We start from the raw sequence: 20351 nt of genomic DNA, 5'->3' as shown, positions 1-20351 counted from the left end.
AGCAGATCAGCAGCATAACTGAATGTTCTTAAAATAACTATTTACAAAACTTTCTGGTCTTATAGACAAGAAGAGCAGCTATATTATTCACAATTTTCAGTGTATTAATTGTCATTATTATCATTGAAATCTTAACTCTTTAATTTCATCAGTATAAATATATTCATTAAATATTTATATTACAATTTACCATCCCTCAGCCATAGAGCAGCCAGGAATTGTAGAAAAATAGCCTGCTGTGGTGGATGGAGTCTAAAACTAAGCAAGAGCTGCATGATTCTTTTCACAAATTTACCCAGTTCAGAAATTCACCCAGTTCAGAAATTTCAAAGTGCTCTGAAAGTTCATGTTTCCTCAAGTTTTGAGATTCTAACTTTGGAACACTGCACAGAGGAAGTCTTACATGAAGCTTTGACAAGAGGGGATTTCACTTCTGAAGCTGAATTTCTGGTGCATGGAGAGGTTAAATCCTACAGTGTTGATGAGCTCAGAATGTGTGTTTTATTAATAGATAACTCCCCTGAATTTTGAAAATAAAACAAAAACACAAAGTGGAAAACAATGTTCATTTTTACTCTCTTGCTCCTGATGAGAGAGGTCCTAAAACCTAAAAATATAATACCATATATTTTTTGGATTCTATATATTTAACTCAAGTAGTTCTACTGGATGCAGCATATTAGTTCCAATGTTAAGGTTAAATACAACTATACACCCACATGACAAGTGTATCAGCCTCTTAGGTATATCCACCAGCAATGGTTACATGTTTTGGAAATGTCATATGAGTTATCAGAGGAAAACACCATTCCCACCTCAGCTGTTATAAAGAAAGTGCAACATCCTGCAACCAGGGCATTGTTCAGGGCTCAAACCCCAAGCTTTCTCCATTCTTGCTAGTACAATAGGCACTCCCTCCACTTCCTCCTCTTTTATCAGTGGACAGATGCTTCATCTCTAGATCAATGGGCTGGTGATTCTTTTATCAACATAAAAAGTGGAGCAATTTATTGGTTCAAAGATTTTACTTTCTCAAATTTATCAATTCCCTTGAATCCCTGAGCTGTTAACTGAATAACTGGTATCTATCAGTTCTAACATACAATCACCAAGAGTCAAAGTTATAGAGCATCCAGCTCTATAAAGTATTTAAAAATTAGATGAAAATCTATGCATGATATATACATATATCACTTCCTCACATAACTGCTGAAATTCTATGATGTCCAATAACAAATGATTAAACAGTATGGTTTATTCTAATGGATACTCTCTCATCTCCAAATGTAAGGACTTACATACATCAATATAATTAATGTTAATGGTAATCATAAATATAAATCTCCTGAATATTGAAAGGAATTAGGCTGTTAAAATGACCAAACAAACAGTACAAAACATTAGTACATAGAAGTTCTGTTTCCACTGGAATAATTTTTCAGTGTGGCCTGCTGACACTTTCATTATTTGGAAAATAACAGGTTAAGTAGGGAACAGCCTATTTTACACTAGCTATAACTGGATAAACGATACACTTCTAAATCAGGACCTACAGAATGAACACAGTGCAGAGGAGCCCAAGGATAAACACATGAAATGAGACTGTCAAAGTCATGAAGGGATTTAGTCACACTTTCCATCAACCATCCCTTCACCACCTTGAAAATCCCATTCACCATCTCTGTATTTAGAGTTCTTTGTGTTTGTTTATCTATATACTTGTATGTCCCAAAAACTTCCACTTATTGTAAGTGCTGAAACAACATTATCCTGCAAAGGTAGTTTCTCAGAAACACATTTTCAAACCAGCATGAAGGTTTTCACTGTGTGACATTTATTAACACCAATTGGATTCACACAGCTAAATCTTGCTGCAATTCATTGTCAATTTACCCCTTCCAGAATTTAATATTTTTGGAATTTGTTTCATTAGCAAAACATTTTCATCTTTCAGTGTTTTATGGCATGGTGTCTGCAATAGCACAGGCACAATCTCTGCCAGCTGGTTTAATTTTCTAGTACAGACAAGGCCAATGTCTCAAGATTTCTAGTGGCATCACTAAGAATTATGGCTGAAATCCAAAAGATTCATATATTCTTATGATATATTTTCCCAATGTATACATAGCTCCTAATAATCTTAATGACATATTTATGCACAAAAAGATACACATACACTTCATTGTTCTTTGCTCAGACATCTTGGGCAATGGCATATGACAATGCTTCAGTCAGGAAGAGTAAAACAATGAAAGATCAAGGAGGGGCGGTGGAGCAAGATAAGTTCTCCTTACACAAAATTTCCTTGGTTTTCAGAAGCAGAATCCACCTGAAGGGGTACAAAAAAACCCTGAAAGTGACTAAGAGCTTTTCCTGAACTTGTGCCACCTACTTCCATCTCAATGTTTTTTTTTCCATGTTACACATAATGATATGGATTCCCATTTATAAATGAAGTTATTATTAAATGATAGAAGACTACTTACAGACTGTCCTTAGGATTACTGAATGAAACATTTAAATGTGTTCATTATAAAAAATGGAAAAGGTGTCAGCCAAAAACCTCCACTTTCGTGGATTAACACATGACTGAAAATCACTGTTATTGCCATTTTATGTCAAAAATCTCCTGACCAACAGCACTGAAAATTACAAGCAAATCTTCTTGCAGTTAACACACATAATGGGTTAACATTTATTCACAGTAATGCAATAAGTTTTCTTCTTCACTTTTGCCTCGACTGCTTATATGTTGCTGGGATAAAGAAGGCAAAAGTTAGAGAAGACTAAAGTTTTAAAGAATGAAGAAACTGTGCCTTAAGGACATTGAACAGTGCACTCTTCTTTAGAACAAGAAGCAAATCTTGTTTATGAACATGTCTCCAGGGATTTGGCTTTTTTACTTTCCATCTTATACAGAAGAGAATCTACATAGTACACACATGCTATGAAAGCTAACTGTATTTAATTAGATACTTCTTTCTCAGGTAATATCTAAAAGTTAATCCTAAGGCTAAGCCTGAGCTGTTGCCCTTCTCGGACATGACCAGAACACAACTAATGTAAACAACTGCTCTTTTTAAAATATGTGCCCATATGTTTCCTTTTTAAAGTTTTTCCTCAAGTTGTATAAATCATCAGTACTTCTGAAATTCTACAAGTTAGCACTACAAGTGCTTGGATTTTGTAAGATTTAATCTAAATGTTGCTTACAATCACCCCTCCATAAGTGGATGGAAAGTAAAATAAATCTCAATGAGAGTAATGTCCAGGGATGCTGTTTTGCTGCATATGTGATGAATATAAATTCATCACCTCTAAGATATTAGAAAAATATTAAACTCTATGTGGTGTTAACTTCTATGTATATAAACTGAACACTACCACCACTGAGATCATGGACAGCATCTGAGCTTTAAGTTCATGCGTCGTGGTTCAGGAATTATACTCCCCAGTTTAGTTCTCCCACTGAGACTCCCGAGATCATGCTGCCACTTTCTCCTCCCCCATCCCCTCTCCCTATCCCCTACAGGTGCTTGGAGAGGAGAATTAGAGGCACAAAAAGCACAGATCATGGGATGAGATAAGAACAATTTACTGGAAACAGCAATGAGATAAGAAAAGGAACAGTAACATCAACAATATTGATATCAAAAGCGTGCTGAAGAGGGCGTGATTCACATGCAAAATGCTCGATCCAGCCCCACCAGACCCACAGCCACGCATCCAAGCTCCCCCTGGCTTGGAACCAGGGCCACCCCACTGCTCTCTCCAGCTTGGGACTGGTGCCACTCTACCCCAAATGGAAGGAACCCATTCTCCCTGGAAAAGAGTCTTTTCCTCCACCCCTGGCAACGACGTGAGGTAGTACAGGGTAACCTCCAGGTCCTAGCTATGTCCTCCTCCAGGCTACTGCAAAAAAAATTAATCCCATCTTGGTTGGAACCAGGACATAATATCCACTAGGTTACTTCTTGAATATAAAGAAAGACTTCTATTTTTAAATGAAAATAAAGTAAAATGACAGCATTTTGCCATACAGACATTTATCAGCACCTGAAAGACATAGATATGACAGTGGAACATCACTATAAAACATGTGAGAACAGCAGAAAAAACTATGCATTGAAGTAATTTTTGAAAGTTGTTATATCATCTGATAGGTCTTTTATAAAACATGACTCTTTTCCTGAAATACTTTTTATGCATTTCTCTACAGATTATGGTGGCCATTCACACTTTACTTCAATTTTTATAGACTCCCAGTAATTCCACAGAATAGTAAATACAGTTATTATAATTCTAATAACTGGCAAAGAGATATATTTGAAGAAATAGGGTTTGTTTCCCCTCCCACATGCTCGTGATGTAAATCAGGAGCAATTCTGCGGCAGTGGTTAGCACAAAACTGATACAAAACAAAAAATAAAAGCAATGTATACAAAACACTTCCCTTACACTAAGTGCAAATCGTATGCCTCCTCTGTTTCTGGGCAAGGTTCTGCCGTTGAGTTACTTATACCACACTAAGTCCATCACTCTATTCACATGTGAATAAGGTCCAGGCTCACACTGGAAACAATGGAGATACACCAGTTTACACAGGCTAAGAACCTGGCACAGAGCCTTGAAAATGAAAGGGGATTTTCAAACAAATGCAATATGTACAATTACTCCTGGAGTATTACCTCTGAAACAGAAGCGATTTGAAAGTGCTGTAAGAGAAAAATAGAAAGCTCGCAAAGGATTACGAATATAAACAAACAACCCCCCCACACACAAACACTAAATGCATCCCACTTTTCTTCTTTACAGACACACACACACAAGGAACTCCACTCGTTTTAAGAGATATCATGTGGCAAAATGATGGCACTGAGTCACTAGAAAAGAGAAAAATCTTTTAAAACACTCTTGGGACCAGGGACTAACGTTAAGGGGAGAGCATTATTTTATCATCCTGCTAATGAGCCAGATGAAGGATTATTGTTGTTCGGCGGTGATTTATCTCAACAACTCTTTTCCCTAAAATAAATATGCGAACTCCACTAAACAAAGCGGCACCGTTCCGTTGCTTCAATTGCACGCTGAGGAATACTTAAGCCAAGCAAAGGAACCCCAAAAAAAGTCAAGGGAGAGGGCCGGCACACGCCGCTTTTACACAGGTTAAGAAAAATAGAAAAAGAAAGATGCGGCGATCCTGGTCCCCGCATCTTCCCACCGCGCCGGCAGCGCCCAGCAGTGTCCGGCCCCGCCGCCGCCCCGCGGGCACTGACCGGGGGCACCGTCACCTCATTCTCCCCCCCGGCCTCTACTTTGAGCGGACGGGGAGAGCCCCTGCCCGGAACCAGCGGGGAGTGACACCTTCTCGAAGCGACACCAGGGCGAGGGAGCCGCTCTCCCGCAGGCAGGGAGCGCTGACAGCCGCCCGGGCTGGGGCGCCGCGGCACCCGCCTCGGGTCGCCGGCCCTCTCCGTCCCCCAGCCACGGGGCCGCTCTGGCCCCACGCCGCGTCGCACCGCGAAACTTACGGGTCGGGGCGCGGGGGCGCGGGGCGGGCGCGCCGTCGGGGCTGCGGGCGCGGACAGCTCCGAGGCCGGGCCAGCGCCGCTCCGCGCCCCCGGCGGCCGGGCCCGGGCCGGGGAGACAGCGCCCGTCCCTGCCCACCCCCCGCAAAGCCGAAGCGTGCCCCGGCACTCACCAGCTGCAGCGAGCAGAGGAAGATCAGCGTGCAGCGCCCCGTGCAGCAGCCCATGGTGGCAGCCGGAGAGCCGCCGCCGCTGCTCCGCTTCTTCCCTCCCGCACTGGCGCGGCCCCGGAGGCGAGCGGGGGGCTCACCGCATCCGGACGGAGCGGCCGGGCGTGCGTGTATCTCCCGCCTCCTGCTGCCTCGCTCCTTTGTGGAGGGGCTTCTCTTCGGCGGCGGGAAGTAGTGAGGGGAGATCGGCGCGGCCCCAGGGCTGGGAGCCGGCGGCAGCGGAGGGCTCTGCCCGGGTCTGGCTCTGGGGAAGGGGCAGCGGCCGGGGGTGGGCGTTCGCGGACCAGGGCGGGGTGGGCAGAGGGAACGCGGGTGGGGAGGCGGGGGGCGCGGGTGGGCGTGCGAGGGAGGGCGGGAGCTGTGCGAGGTGTGAACGGGAGAGGAGCGGGGGCGGCGGCGGGCTTTTCTTAGGCACCGTGCCGGGGATCCCGGGCGGGCAGTTTGCGGGGATTTTGGAGGCTCCGAAGGCAGGCTGTGCTTGAGGAGAACTTGGCGGAAGGGGCAGGGGGTTGTGCGAACAGCGGCGGCCGCGGCAGCCCGGCGTGGGCCGCTTGTTGCGAGCGCTCAGGGAAAGTTCAAGGGACTTGGGCGGCCGAGGCGGGGAGGGGCGGGGAGCGGCGGCGGCAGCCGAGCGGCGGGGCGGGCCCGGAGCGGCCCGGCAGTGTGGCGGCCGGGGCAGCCCGGGGGCGGTCGCGGGCCATTGTTCGCCGTCCGCGCTGTGCCGGGGTCGGAGTGGGCTCCGCAGGCAGGGGAAGCAGCCAGGACCCCGATCCTCAGGGAGTCCCGCTGGCAGCGGCCGGGTGCCCTCTGCCAGCGGGTGCCGGGCGGTACCCAGTGAGCCTGTTCCCGTCCCGCCGCCCCAGCCCCGGCGGCGAGTGTCTCGGTGCTTGAGGCTGCAGCTCGGGCTGTTCCATCCCCTCCTTGTCCGCTCACCAGCGGCGCTGGGGGAAGGGGTTTCCCTTCCTGGCAGCGCCATTGTGCCAGCTCCTGCCGCCCCTCGCGAGTGTGAACTGGGAATGGGCTCCCGGGAGAGGGACTCGGCTCCGGCGGTCACCGCTCCTGGCAGTGGTAAATCGAAGAGTGGTTTAGGTTGGAAACGATCTAAGATCGTCAAGACCAAGCGTTAATCCAGCACTGCCAAGTCCATAGAGATGGCAAGTACAAAGAGATGTATGAACAAACAGTGCTCTCCAGGGGCCTCTCCAGGGGCAGTTGGGAGAAACAGGATCGGTGGAGATACTGCGGCCCCTATATGTATATATGTAGTTTGGTCATAGACAAGTAATCTTCTGGGGCGGGATAATAAATCCAGATATACTCACCGTCACTTAAAAATACGGCGTGGGGATGATGTGTGATGAAGTGTTGGCTACCTTCTTTTTTCCCCTCTCCAACAAAGTATAGATAAATTAGATTTTTTTTTACAGGCATGAAGGCATGTTCCACTTACCAGACAGCACTTTCCTACAGCCGCTGTTCCACAATACAGAGACTTCTGCCACAAAACACTGAAGCTTGCTCTGGAAAAAAAAAAAAAAAAAAAAAAAAAAAAAAAAAACACAAACCCAAAAACAAAACACAAAACCAAAACACTGTCTTCTACAAGGCATTTTAGTGAGTTATCTGATTCATGTGTCTGTGAAATACACAGTATTGTGTCCCCCAAGTACATATAGCTCTTCATTTGTATATCAAATAGTAGTGACAATAATCAAGTAATTACAAGACTACTGTAAAACAGTATTGTGTCAGATTAAATTTGGAAAGCTGCTTTTTTTTACCCTTTTCTTTGACCCTTTTAAGTAGGAAAACATTTAAGATCGTTTTAAATACCAAACCAAAGGAGCAATAGGAAGACAAGTAAGAAGCAGATTCTGTTCATCCAGGCGTATTTGACTAAATATGTATTTGAGGAGCACAAAATATAACCCACATTGCACAGTATACAAAACTTTAATAAAACCACCTGAGATTTATGTTTCTATGTATGGCTTTTAAGACAAAATTCTACCTGGAGCTAAAGTTTACTAAAGTTACATGTTCTGAGAACATATATATTTTGAAGGATGAATACCTGAAGATATGAAAGTAAACTGCAAAGTTGATAGTTGCCAAAAATCCAATGTGCCAGGCTCTTTGAGCTGGTAATTTTTATGGATTTTTTTTTATAGAGAAGACTTACAGGAAGCATCATCTTTCTGGCCTTCACTGAAGTATTTAGTAGACTACAAAATCTTTTGAGTTAAACCAAATAATACAGAGGTTAATAATAAGAATGGCAGGATGGGTAAGGAACCAGATCAGTGAAATGCCAAGAGCTAGTACTGAAAAGATTTTGCTTGTACTCACCATATTCAGGCCCTGCTTTTACATCAATGGCATGAGATCCATAACTTTCCTCTATTTCTCTCCAAGAATAGTGCTCTTCTAAGCAGCTAAATCCTATGGAATAAGGGGTGGAAAACGTGATCATTTTGGCTGCAATACAGTTGATTTTCTTCACAGTAGCTACTATGTGACTGTGTTCTGGATTTGCAGTGATAGAGGGTCGATAATTCAGGGATGTTTTAGTCACCTCAGAGCAGGGTTCACAGACCCTCAAGGCCTTTTTCTTCTCACCCCTCACCAAGGCGTTGGGAGGGGACACAGCTGGGGCAGCTGACCCCAGCTGACCACAGTGATGTTCCATATTGTAGGACATCATGCTCAGCATATAGTGTTAGGGGGAAAAGGAAGAGGGGGACATTTGGGGTGATATCATTTGTCTTCTTCCCAAGTCACTGTTACACATGACAAGGCCCAACTTACCTGGGAATGGCTCAACACCTGTCTGCCCATGGGAAATAGTCAATTAATTCCTTGTCTTACTTTGCTTGTATGCATGACTTTTGCTTTCCGTATTAAATTGTGTTTATTTCAACCCATGAGTTTTCTCACTTTTACTCTCTGAATCTCTCCCCTATCACATCAGGGGAGTGTGGGGGAAGAGTGAGTACCTGCATGGGGCTGCACTTTCAGCTGAGGTTAAACCATGACAAGTGAGAGTAAGTTTCTTAGAAGTTTATGAAACTCTAATATTTTTCTCTTTGTATTCCCATGTTCCTGAAGCATTTAGTCATTTATGTCCTCTAGCTAGTCAAAATTGATCCCCCTCCCAAAAAATGATATTTGTGATAAGAATTATCCCTGAGTATAAGGTTTCACAAAGGAAAAAATTACACAACAGAATGCTGTAGAACATGACATCCACAGAAGCACAAGGAACTAAAATAATAGAATAACCTTGCACTGCAGCTGAAAGCACTGGACAGTAGGAGAAGTACAGAAGAGAGAACCTGGATCAGAAGGAGGCTAAAAATGAAGTATAGTTATGAGAAGGCATAGAATTTCTAGAACATGTCTGAGAATGCAGTATATGAATAAAGTAATGTACAAAGCAAATAGGAAGGACTGTATTTTACAGATTTTTTCTACCCATGAATTGGGTATAGAAGCTGATAGTCAAGTAACCATAGAAAGTAATTTCCAGCTGTATAATGAAGACAGCCCTAATTCAGCGCCATGCATGCCAAGTAGGTGAAAAAATAGTGTAACTTCTAAAGAGCCCTGTGGACTCTCTGAATACCCAACAAGATGTGCTGTATGGATGCAAATTCAGTGCTCTTGAAAAGAAAGCATGTCCTCAAAAGCGTTATGATATGTCCATGTACACATGGCCATGCCCTCACTTAAGTGTATGATTTCCTATGCTAAAGCTGTAATCGTAGGACATCAAAACTTATACTTCTTGTCTGACTGCATTCAAAGCAGAAAACCAATTCATAGAAATACAGTATCACAGCAGTAAGACATATTACAAGTATGTCATAGAGACTTCTAATTCCTATAGGTTTATGCCTTGTTAGGTTATAATCTTCAGAATCAAAGATAAGAAAATTTTCAGGTTGAAGAACTAAAACCATCAGTAAAAGATCTCATATCAAGAGGACAAAGTGAAATTAATAATATTTGACTGTTCTTGTAGCTCTTCAATGGCATATAATATCTGTCAAATAAGTATTTACTTATCTGTCTCTCCTGAAGGTTTCCTCAACCTGCACCAAATTATCCTGTCATGGACCTGGCCTTAAGGAAGTGCATTTTGTTGACTCTGCCCATTAGACTAAAGTAATAATCACAGATGACAGCAGAAACGTGGCACTTCATAGTTTGACTTTTCCAGTCTTCATCATGAACATTAGAGGAAATTAGTGATGAAAATAAGCAACAGTGTCAAAGGATAATCCTAATCCTGGAAATATTTACTTAATTTTTAACACCAAGCATAGCCCTACATGTTGTGCAGAGATTAGGTAAATACATTTAGGGTCTGCAGAATCAGAACTTAAAAACAGATTCTTGTGGCCTCAGATTTCACCTTTAATTCTGGCATTTAATTCAGAAAGATTGAGAATCAGAAGCTTTATAATTACTTTTCAAGGTTTCCCAGAATGAGGGAGGATACAGGGATCCAAACACCCCTCCATAAAGCTATCAACAGGTCACACTTCATGCAGACTTACAGTTATGATAGCTTAGAAAAACATTCCACTGTGTAGTCCTCAAGCTGTCTTGAAATACCTCAGGCAAACTAGAAACTCCATGAAATGTAATATAGCTTTAAAGACAAATGAGGGTTTCAAGATATTATCAGTGTTTTTAGTAAATCCTATTTTCAATTTATTCTTCTGAAAGCAGATACACAATATAATGATCTAATTTTTCATTTCGATGTTAACACCTGCTGCTAGGAAAATGCATTCTTCATTAAAATGCAAGTACTTTATGGAATGAAAATATATGTTCATTGTGAATTTTTTTTTTTTTTTTTTTTAAGTTTTAAAGAAGTGTTTTAAGTTATCAGGCTCAGTGTGGGGAACCATGGTGAGGCACAGCCTCTCAGTGGCTAGGCAGGTCCATGGGGAAAGGAATGGGTACTGGTCAGTGTCAGAGGCACAAGACATCAGCCCAGGCTGGGCTTGTGCCTGGGGAGGCAAAGCTGTGGGGGGCTGTAGATCAGCCTGCTGATCTACAGGGCAGGGACTGATAGCCCTTTTAGGGCTGAGATGAGGTCCTGGCCAGGGCTGAGGGAGCCCAGGGGGTGGGCAGGAACAGGCAGGACTGGTGGTACCTCTGGGACCCTGACACTATGAAAGCAGTTTTAAAAACATGAGTGCTTTAAGTCCCTATAACTCATTCTGGTTTGTCAGCAGTAGGCTCCAGCTCAACTTTGGGTTTGATTTTTTTCTGTCTTTAGCTCTTCTTATATTTTTAAAATTCTTTTTCGATTTTGGTACAATGCATAATGCATGTCCCCATAGCCAGGAACAGGAAAACTGGAATAAAGCACAAGTTCTTTGCAACTGTCTCCCATATTAATTGCAGGAACCAAAAATATGGTAAATGATACAGATCTAAATATAAATCTTTTATATATATATATATATATATATAAATGTTCAGATCTCTTTACTCTCAGTGGCAGGACTTGAGGAAATGTCATGAAGCTGAGTCAGGGAAAGTTTAGGTTGGATATCTGGGTGAAAAGATTTTGCACATAGATGGAAGATGAGTAGTGGAACAGGCTCCCCAGAGAAGTGGTCACAGCACCAAGCCTTACAGAGTTCAAGAACTGTTTGGACAATTACTCAGGTGTGACTCTTGGGGTGTCTTATGCAGGGCCAGGATTTGGACTTGATGATCCTGACACTGTAAGGCTTTCTTTTTGCAGATCAGTATTAATTTTGAACCATTCCGTGTACATAAACATTGGTGCAAGCTTCAATTTTAATATGGAAAAACTTGACAAGAAAACTGACATACATATTTATATAGAAAAGTCCTTCAAAATACAAAGCTGAATTTATAGCATCTGAAATGGAGTATAGAATGGATTGTTTTTCTTTGCTCACTGAGGCTTTTGCATTAGACTTGAAAAGATGGCACAATAAAGATACTAGCTGTGTTATTCACAACCAAGGATTTTAGATGCTAGGTTGGTCTGAAATACTTGTGACATTTGCTGCACTCAGGCTCTGCTCAGTTTTTGTGACCTGGTGAATGAGATTTTGGATCTGGGGATCAGTGATAAACCATCACAGGTCACAGCAGAGGTTTTGCAACAGTCGGGAATGTGGGCAGTACTTCCTGTTCTGGGTCTGTTCAGAACTTCCACTAAAGTCAGTGGGGGTTTGGGAAGAAATGAGCACATGGCTAAGGCCTGAATAGGGCTGGGAAGGTAGGCTGAGCGGTTGTTCCATGCAATTGCTCTGAAGTTTCTGTTGTCGGCAGCATTTTTCTCTGAGTAATTCACACTCATTTCCCATCTATTTTCAGGCATTAAATGTCATCTTTCAACATGAAAGGGAAAGCTGACTTGCCCACTTCATTCTAAATAACAAAATCTACCTGAATTACGGTTATTATATTTGTAGTTAAAAAAACCCTTCTTTTGTTATGATCATGAAGCAGAAATATTTTTCCTGAAGTTTTCCTTTTACATAAAGTGCAAGGCTGTTATTTGAACCAAGCCTCTGAGCAGCGTCCAACTGAGGAGACACACTAGGGGAATTTTGGTTCAGGGAAACTGTACATTGACTGATTGTCAATGGAAACGAGACTGGAAAAGGTAATCTGTTTCACGACATCTTAGGATGCTTGGAATGCATTGTAGGGGGTGGGTCAGACCTTGCTCAGGTGAGGTGCTGCCCTGCCCCCCATCTCCCCCACCCACGCAGTGTCTGTCAATCATGGCACACTGGAGGCAGCCCCAGTTTTGCCTAACCCAGTCCATGAGTGGCCAAGAGACTGAAGTCCCTCCTGGGAGTGGGAGGAAGGCCCAAGATGGGCCAAAAAGGTTTAAGAAGGGTCACTACAAGGCAAGTACGTTGTCCTTTAACCCTACCTTCATCTTGGAGTTTCACATCACTGGAAGCAAGGAGTTGGTAGCTATATGCCTGCTTTTTCTATATCTTTTCCGTTTTTTTCCCCTTTCTTCTTCTTCTAACTGTCATCTCACAGAATGGAACATCAAGTGGATTATTAGGTTTTCTATGTTCAATGGGATAAGTCTATGCTGTGATAAGTGATGTTACTGTAGTATGTACTCTCTTGCCAATGTTTTTTAACTGTCTATAGTTTGCCAGTAAGCTTTTGTGTATTTTTACCTCAAGAACATTGGGTTGGAATTTTCTCCTTTGCATCTACCCAAAGCAAAAGAACCTTGGTTTAGCCCTAGGTTTGAGTGACTGGGGTGTTACACTGACAGAATTTTTAACCCTCTGGAGCCAGCTGTATTCCTCAAAAGAAGGGTTAAGGAACTGCATACACACCTGATGCAAATTTCTCTGACTCCATTACTGCCAAGTGAAATGTAGTGATAGCTCCAAGTGGAAGACATGGCTACATAAAGCTGCCTTACCATTACACAGTCAATACTCAGGGTAAACGACTCATGTCTTTTTGTGGAAAGCCATCAGACTAGGTACTGGTAACAATGCATTTCTGTGTATATAACTTAATTGGTGTTTTTTTTCTAGAAGTCTTTTCTTCTATGTTAATTTTTTTTTTTTCATTTCAGTGAGCTCACAGTACAAACAATAACTTTCTAGGATGTAATTGCCTCTCCTTTCAGTTTTTCATCAGAACAAATTTCTGTTTGTTAAATCAGCCTGATTAACATCTAGATCTTATGTACACACTATGCACACACACAATAATACCACAATTATATTATATTAGCTTTTTAAGGGCTCATCTAATTTTACTCTATACATAATCCTTGAAAATTAGATTTGCATAAAGTAATTTAAAATAGACAGGGCAAACTAGAAGTATATAATTATGTGTAGCTCTGAAATAAATACATTTTCAGTTTTCAATTTCCATAGCTGAGTTCACAATTTAGCCCCTGAATATCTGAACTAATAATAAAATGACAGTATTCCCTGTCATACATGTACTTACACAGAATTTACAGACAGAGTCTCCTTTGTTATACTTAGTAGATTACCTGTGGGGTGAGTAAAGCTTGATCCTCTCTAGAAGCAGGAGGAAAGGGAGAAGCTGAGAGGCACTCTCCACTCTAGTCTGTTAAACAACTAAAGAGACTTTGTCCTACCAAGATTTCTACTGCTTCCAATGTGCAGAACTTAGGCTCCTAGAGTTGGTTCTCTACATTGCATTGAAATGTGATGCTTGTAATAATCTTAAGCCTACAACAAAAGTATCTACCTACATTTCAAAATGAACCTTTTCTTCAGACTCACTGTTTGTCTGAGACCAGCCTATGAAATTACTTTTAGAGATTTTAACAATTCTTCACAGAGAGTTCATAATGATGGATTTGTATGATAATGATCTATGAGGCACAATGAGGTAAATACACTCCTTCTTGGTTTTATCTATCAATTTTGTACACATTGGAGCTATATTTCTGTAACCTACTAGTTCTGTCATAGACTTTGAATTGCCAGTACATAAGCATGCTGTTCAATGTCCATACATACTGGCAATACATGCTGCCACTTATGATGATGATTTTGCCATCTTTGCTAATATTTGTTAGTTGTATAAGGCCACCTCCAGGAGTCAAGTGATTACACAGGAAACTTAGTTTGCATAAAGAAAAATAAACTGAGTCTTCTCCATGACAAAGTAAAGCTGTAAAGTGTGTGATGATAACAATAACACATTCAACATTGGTTGAATGGAAGCTGAAGCAGTTCCAGAATTTGATAGCACACACTCTGACTGTTAAATGTAATCATGTATCTATACACTGATCAAGAAGGTTGTGCTGATGAATTTTTAGCTTGGATGACCAATACTGTCTGAGAAGCTGGATACCAGTTAATTATTTTAATACAAATAATGTAGTCTCATAGTTTTGCATTCATTTGACATTTGTGAAAGTTACAGCCTTATGCTTAAAGTTAAATACGTTGTTGGAACTTTTTACTACTTCCTCTGCACTTGCTTTTAAAGGGCTCTTAAAGAAAAGAAACCCATAATCCCAGGATTCAAAGAAGAATATGGGAGGCAGTATTATGACAATGACTCTATACTGGGAATTAGTAGGACTCCAGCCAACAAAGAAATGAGATTCTAGAACAACTTTCCCAAAGCTATTTGGAGAAACAAATTAAGCCAATAAGTTTTTAGACTGAGTTGACAAATTAATGAAGGGAAGTGGATGACACATAGATACTTGCAATACCAGGAAGTCCCTTTGAATTATAGAAAGCTGTCAAAAATTCTAACACAAAGACAGCACGAGTAGCAAAGGGAAGGAAATGTGTCAGAGATAGAGAGCCATCATGTCAGCCAGGATAGTTTATGAAGACTCTGGACACATGGATGCCCCTAGGCAACAGATCCTGCCCTAAGTTAAGCAGTCCTCCAGGATGCTCAAAAGAAAATGAAAGCAACATTTAGATATTTACTTGAATCATCCCCTGAACAAATAGCAAATTATGACTGGCTCATACTTGAGAAAAATGGCCAGAGTGAGCAGCTCAGGAGCAGTGCATAAACTCTAATACATCTGCATAAAGAACTCGCTGAATAACTCTGAATAATAGGACAGCACATAAAAATCAGACTGTTTGCAGATAAATTTCAATAGGAAAAAGCAAAAAGTACAAGGTTACATTCTCTGAATACATGCTTTACTGCAAATACTTTTCCCAGTTCTAATGAGGAGAGTTTGTTCTAACAGAAGAGAGAATAGGGCTGTGATGATACATGATCAGTTACTCATTTAAAGCTGCAAGGATATTCTCTTCCATACCTGATTTTTTATCCATTGCTAAATGAAAAGGACATCCTTAAGTCATTTAATATTACATGAAATGTGAAGTCCAGACAAATCAAGCAGATCTTCAATCAACACTCAGGGAAGACATGGCCAGCCAACAGTGCAAGCTCTTCAGTCCTAGGCATCAGGAGAGGGAGTGGTGCAAGCCCCCCTTTCCCTGCCCCCATTGTCACTGCAGCTGCAGCTCAGATTAAGCCCTTAAGAGTAATTCCAGTTTGACAGCTTGCATGGGTGTGAATATATTTAAGTAAAAAGAAACCCTGCCAGCTTTAGATGAATTAAACAACTGTGGCTCACACTGGGCCAGATTCTCTAATGCACCACAACAAATTTACAACTGTGACTGTTAACTGGAGTCCCAGTTCATTTTTAATACTCTAGTTAACAAAGCTGTATACAGATGCAGTAATTGCTATAGAGGTTAGAATGTTTCAATGTTTCTGTCTGAGACTGCCTTTTGCAGTGGATTTTCATATCACATTTTAAAAATGGTAATCTGGATTGAGGGCCATATTTGTCTAGTATCAGAGTCTGCTATCTATCCTTTCAAAAATTTTCTGATATGTTGTGATACACACATACAACACTTCTAGGTAGAGACTTTTTTCCACAAGCTAATCTCTCTTTGACTCTTAATTAATGTGTCAAAGAATATTTCTATGATAAACATGAAAAACTAAACTTCAGAGAAGTTTTTGTGGTGTTACTCTAAACAGCTCATGCTTTTTTTTGTCTATCCACTTACCTAAGTAAAGTAAAAAAGGTGTTAAAACTTGGGAGTAAATAAGGATTTGCATTATTTTTCTGCAAATGCCAATAAAATCTAAAATATATGTGTCTCATTTGTTCACTGAGTCAAATATTTCAGAAGAAATGTACTATGTTAGTTTTAAATTTTCAAATGTCAATGTTCAATGGAAAATGTCATATTTTTAGCAGGAACATGGAACTTAACAATAGCATAATGAAACTGCAGTGAACTTCTAGATATGAATTTGACCTACTCGAGGTTCATTCTTCACACCTGTGAAGGGTTCTGGTAGCCTTGAGGAACTGAAGGGTAATGTGAGCCAGGCTGGAGACACACAGGGACTCAACGCATGCGGCTCCATTGGAATCTAGCTGTGAGGGTACTCTTGTAGCCCAAATATTAAATATTGACATCTAAGAGAAATCTCTAAATTAAGTGTTTTGCTGTCATGTACAGATGTTATCAGCTTTGATCAGTTCCTTTCTGGCAGAAAAAGAATTATTAAGAAAGTGGTAACAGTGAGGCAGCTGTTTAAAAGATGGCATTTGTTTATTCAATAGATTCTGCTCCTCTGGGTGAGGGACTATGCTCATTAATCTTTCGTTTGGAACAGGATTTGAAGGGAAGTATCTAAAATCTGAGTGGTAGAATTGTGCAATCTTTTTTATGTCCACACATCTGCATTCTTCCTGATTCCAGTAATACTATGCTCTTTTAGACTAGGTTCATCTCTGGAAGGTAAAAATAAAGAAATGATCCTTGCTTTTTGGTTAAGTAGGTACTTACCAGGAAACCAATATCTCTGAACATGCAAGAGATGTTATGTTAATATTTGTCCATTCAGGAGCTTACACTAAGTTTGTTCCTCTGAAAAGAGAGTTCCATGCAAAGTACATTTTCTGTGTTATGTATTGTCAATAAAAATGTTTCCGTTATTGAACATTGGTAGCATCAAACCAGAAAGAAAAGCACTTTGTACTCCAAATTAAACTTCAGATAACAAGGGCCAATAAAAACACCTTAATGAATGCTTTTAAAAATACCTCAAGTGAGGACTGAGAGAAGTAGAGTAATACGAACAGAATAATAGTGTCATTTTAAGGGCATTTGAGAACAGGATCACATTTATACCACATTTCTGAGACGTGTAAGCCAAAAACAGCAGCCTTGCCCTTCATCTGCCTCTAAATACAAACTGTTGCCCTCTCAGTTGCCCTCTGCTTAAGTCTGACAAAGGCATTCTCATTACTGAGTAGCAAAGCAGGTTGAATTAATCCTGACTATTAAAATTAATAGTCAGGATTAAAATTAATCATGACTATTTTTTCTTTTGAGTGAACTTTGAAGTGGACGCATTCTCCCATTTAGCTCATTGCTTGGCAATGCAAATACTTATACTGGCAGCAGACAGGGAGCAACAAAGGGACAAGAGCAAGCATTTGGGAACAGAGAAAGGGCAGGGCTGTTCTTTTTGGCAGCAGTGCTATACTGCTTGCAGAATTGCAATGTTGAAACATCCCATCCCAACTCTGTTAGGTTATTTCTGCTTATGCTAACAGAAGCAAAGCAGAGCAAGCTATTCTGGGTGGGAGGTTTGAACAAGACAATCAAACCCCACACTGTTACAGTGGCCAGGGTGTTCACTGGTAATGAGGGCTTGAGTAGTAAATAGTTTAAAAGCCAACAGTGAAGCAATTGGTCATGTAGCTTTTGTGAAGCGATGTGGAGACCAAATTCAGATTTGTGCTGCAGCTGGTTATCACTGTGCTGCTGACACAAAACAGCTCTAAAGCCAAGGTAGCCAATTAATGCAGGCTACTGGCACAGAATGTCTTATACCATTGCTCTCCTGGCAGCTGGTTGCTTCTCTGCCTGAAAAGGGAGTGTAGTCAGATCATCCCTGATCTGAGACTCTCCTGTCTGTCCCAGGGGCTCTTATTTGTTGGTACAGTCCTGAGCCTATATATCTCATCTAAAATTGCTGTAGGAATGGCATAGGAGTGAATGTTTACACCTTCAGGCTCCTTCTGCTCTGAGCAAGGTGTGGGGTCCTTGGCTGCACAACTTTCCTTGTTCCACAAATATGCCCTCTAACAAAGAAAACCAGGAAAAGTGAATACCTTCCAGTAAGAGAAAAATATTCTCTTTATTGTTTATGTATATTGGGACACTTGCTAACTGATAGCTTAAAACATGTATTTGATGGAAATGAGAAATTGCTTGTGATTTGGAATACACAATGCACTTAATAGCTATCTAATCATGTAACAGTGCATAGAAAGTTCACTTCCTAGGGGTCTCTGGGCAGGACAAGCTACATAGCTTGTTAAGGAGGTGCTTAAAGCATGTAATTACCTCATGTTTTTCCATGAACATGAAGTGTCTTTCATATAATCAAAAAGCCTCCTCCATTATGCTTTTTCACTCAAGAGTGCAGGAATCCCATGTTTGATGGTTCCCAGTGTGATTAGTGGTAAGATGAGATGTGTGCTCACCTTGAGCCAGTGTTCTGGCAGGAAGCCCACCACGTTGAGAGAAATTCTGCTGTGGTGGCACAGGACTGCTAGAGGATTCGCCAAAGAACTTCTGGGAGGGCGCACTGACCTGTAGCCTGCTCACATCACTGTGGTTCCAAGAAGGTGGAAAACAGGGAGAAGGCTTGAGACTGGGAACTGTTCTCACCGCTTCTGCAAGTGACCAGCACCAGGGAAAAGTGAGAATTCATAATGCAGGATGACCTTATTGTCTTAATTACCATTGTGTGATATTAAGAGGACATTTTCCTGAGGCGACTGTAGATCATCGACTGTAGGGATGCAGCATGTTACCAATCCATGGACCTGAGCAGCATTCCTTACACTTGTAAAATCATATTGTTGGATTGTCACATCTGGCTAAAAGAATTTACTGACAAGGACTGATGAAGACATATGTTCCCTATGTGTTTGCTCAGACTGATGGTGATTCTGGGTTAATGAAATACATAGTTCAAGGTGCTCTTTCTGCAATCAACATGCTGCGGGAAACAATGAAACGGAAACATTTCTGCTCATTCCCCATTCCAGCCTTAGAACTGAATTTTACACTCAAGAAGAAAAATGTGCAGTTTCCTTTATGCAGATTTTAATCATATCTGTATACATGAGAAGTGTTCAAAATTATTACGAACTTCTATCTCTGGATTACCTCAAGTCTGTATTGCATGAGAGGATTTTTTTAAGGCTATGGACCCACATTTCTAGCAAAATTCTTTGTATTTAAAATCTACCAATGGCCTCATATAGCATTCTTTTTACACTTTTCTATCCCTTCAGCTTTTCTACTCATCTGTTACAAACAATTAAATCACTGGATTTTTCATTGTTTGAAATAACTGGTTGCATTACCATCTGGAAACAATACATTTTAAGTGCATAATTACGGATGTTTGAAATCCCAGGAACACAACTTTATGTGCACAGGACTAGGAGGCAGCATGCTCAGAAATAGGAAATGTATTGTCAGCTGTGTGATGAACAGTTAAGAGGAGAGGAGGAGCAACTCTCTTCATGCTACAAGCCTGAGAAAGCTAAATTCAGATTTGACTGCAGAGCAAAAGGGAGTGTTTTAGACTGTTCTCACTTGCACTGAATTTTAATGATTGCAGTGGCACAAGGGGACCCTAGTTGAGCTGTAGCCTCTAAATCCTCACCCTTCTTATTATGAGGCTGGAAACCTGACTTTACACTAGTTTCCAGGAAGTGCAGAGATGAAGCCCATTACACGACAGGACTGTGGAGGATAACTGTGCACACAATAACTTCATGGTGGAAAATGGTTCATTATTCTGAAACAGAAGCTGCAATATAGGATATTGAATATCTGCAAAACCAGCATATATCAAAGATACGACAGTTAGTCAAAACTTAGCTAAAGCACTGGCTATTAGCTAAATTTTTTCTAGTCTAAATTACTAACTCTGTCCCCTTTCCTGCCCCTCATTTCCC

The 20351-nt window shown here is 41.2% G+C and overlaps 1 protein-coding gene across 4 annotated transcripts in view; it reads right to left on the bottom strand.

Annotated features, from left to right (window-relative positions):
• Positions 1 to 5995, bottom strand: part of NKAIN3 (sodium/potassium transporting ATPase interacting 3) — a 339758-nt gene extending 333763 nt beyond the window's left edge. For all 4 annotated transcript variants that reach the window (XM_053964086.1, XM_053964103.1, XM_053964096.1 and 1 more), the window contains exon 1: positions 5702 to 5995. In XM_053964086.1, the coding sequence (XP_053820061.1) occupies positions 5702 to 5755 (54 nt within the window). In that variant the 5' untranslated portion in view covers positions 5756 to 5995. The remainder of the gene's footprint in view (positions 1 to 5701) is intronic.
• Positions 5996 to 20351: the final 14356 nt, after the last annotated feature.

The sequence above is a fragment of the Vidua chalybeata genome, chromosome 1 (assembly GCF_026979565.1).
Source record: "Vidua chalybeata isolate OUT-0048 chromosome 1, bVidCha1 merged haplotype, whole genome shotgun sequence".
NCBI classification, from domain to species: domain Eukaryota; kingdom Metazoa; phylum Chordata; class Aves; order Passeriformes; family Viduidae; genus Vidua; species Vidua chalybeata.
Note: the sequence above shows the minus strand (reverse complement) of the source record. Positions and strands in the feature narration are given on the sequence as shown.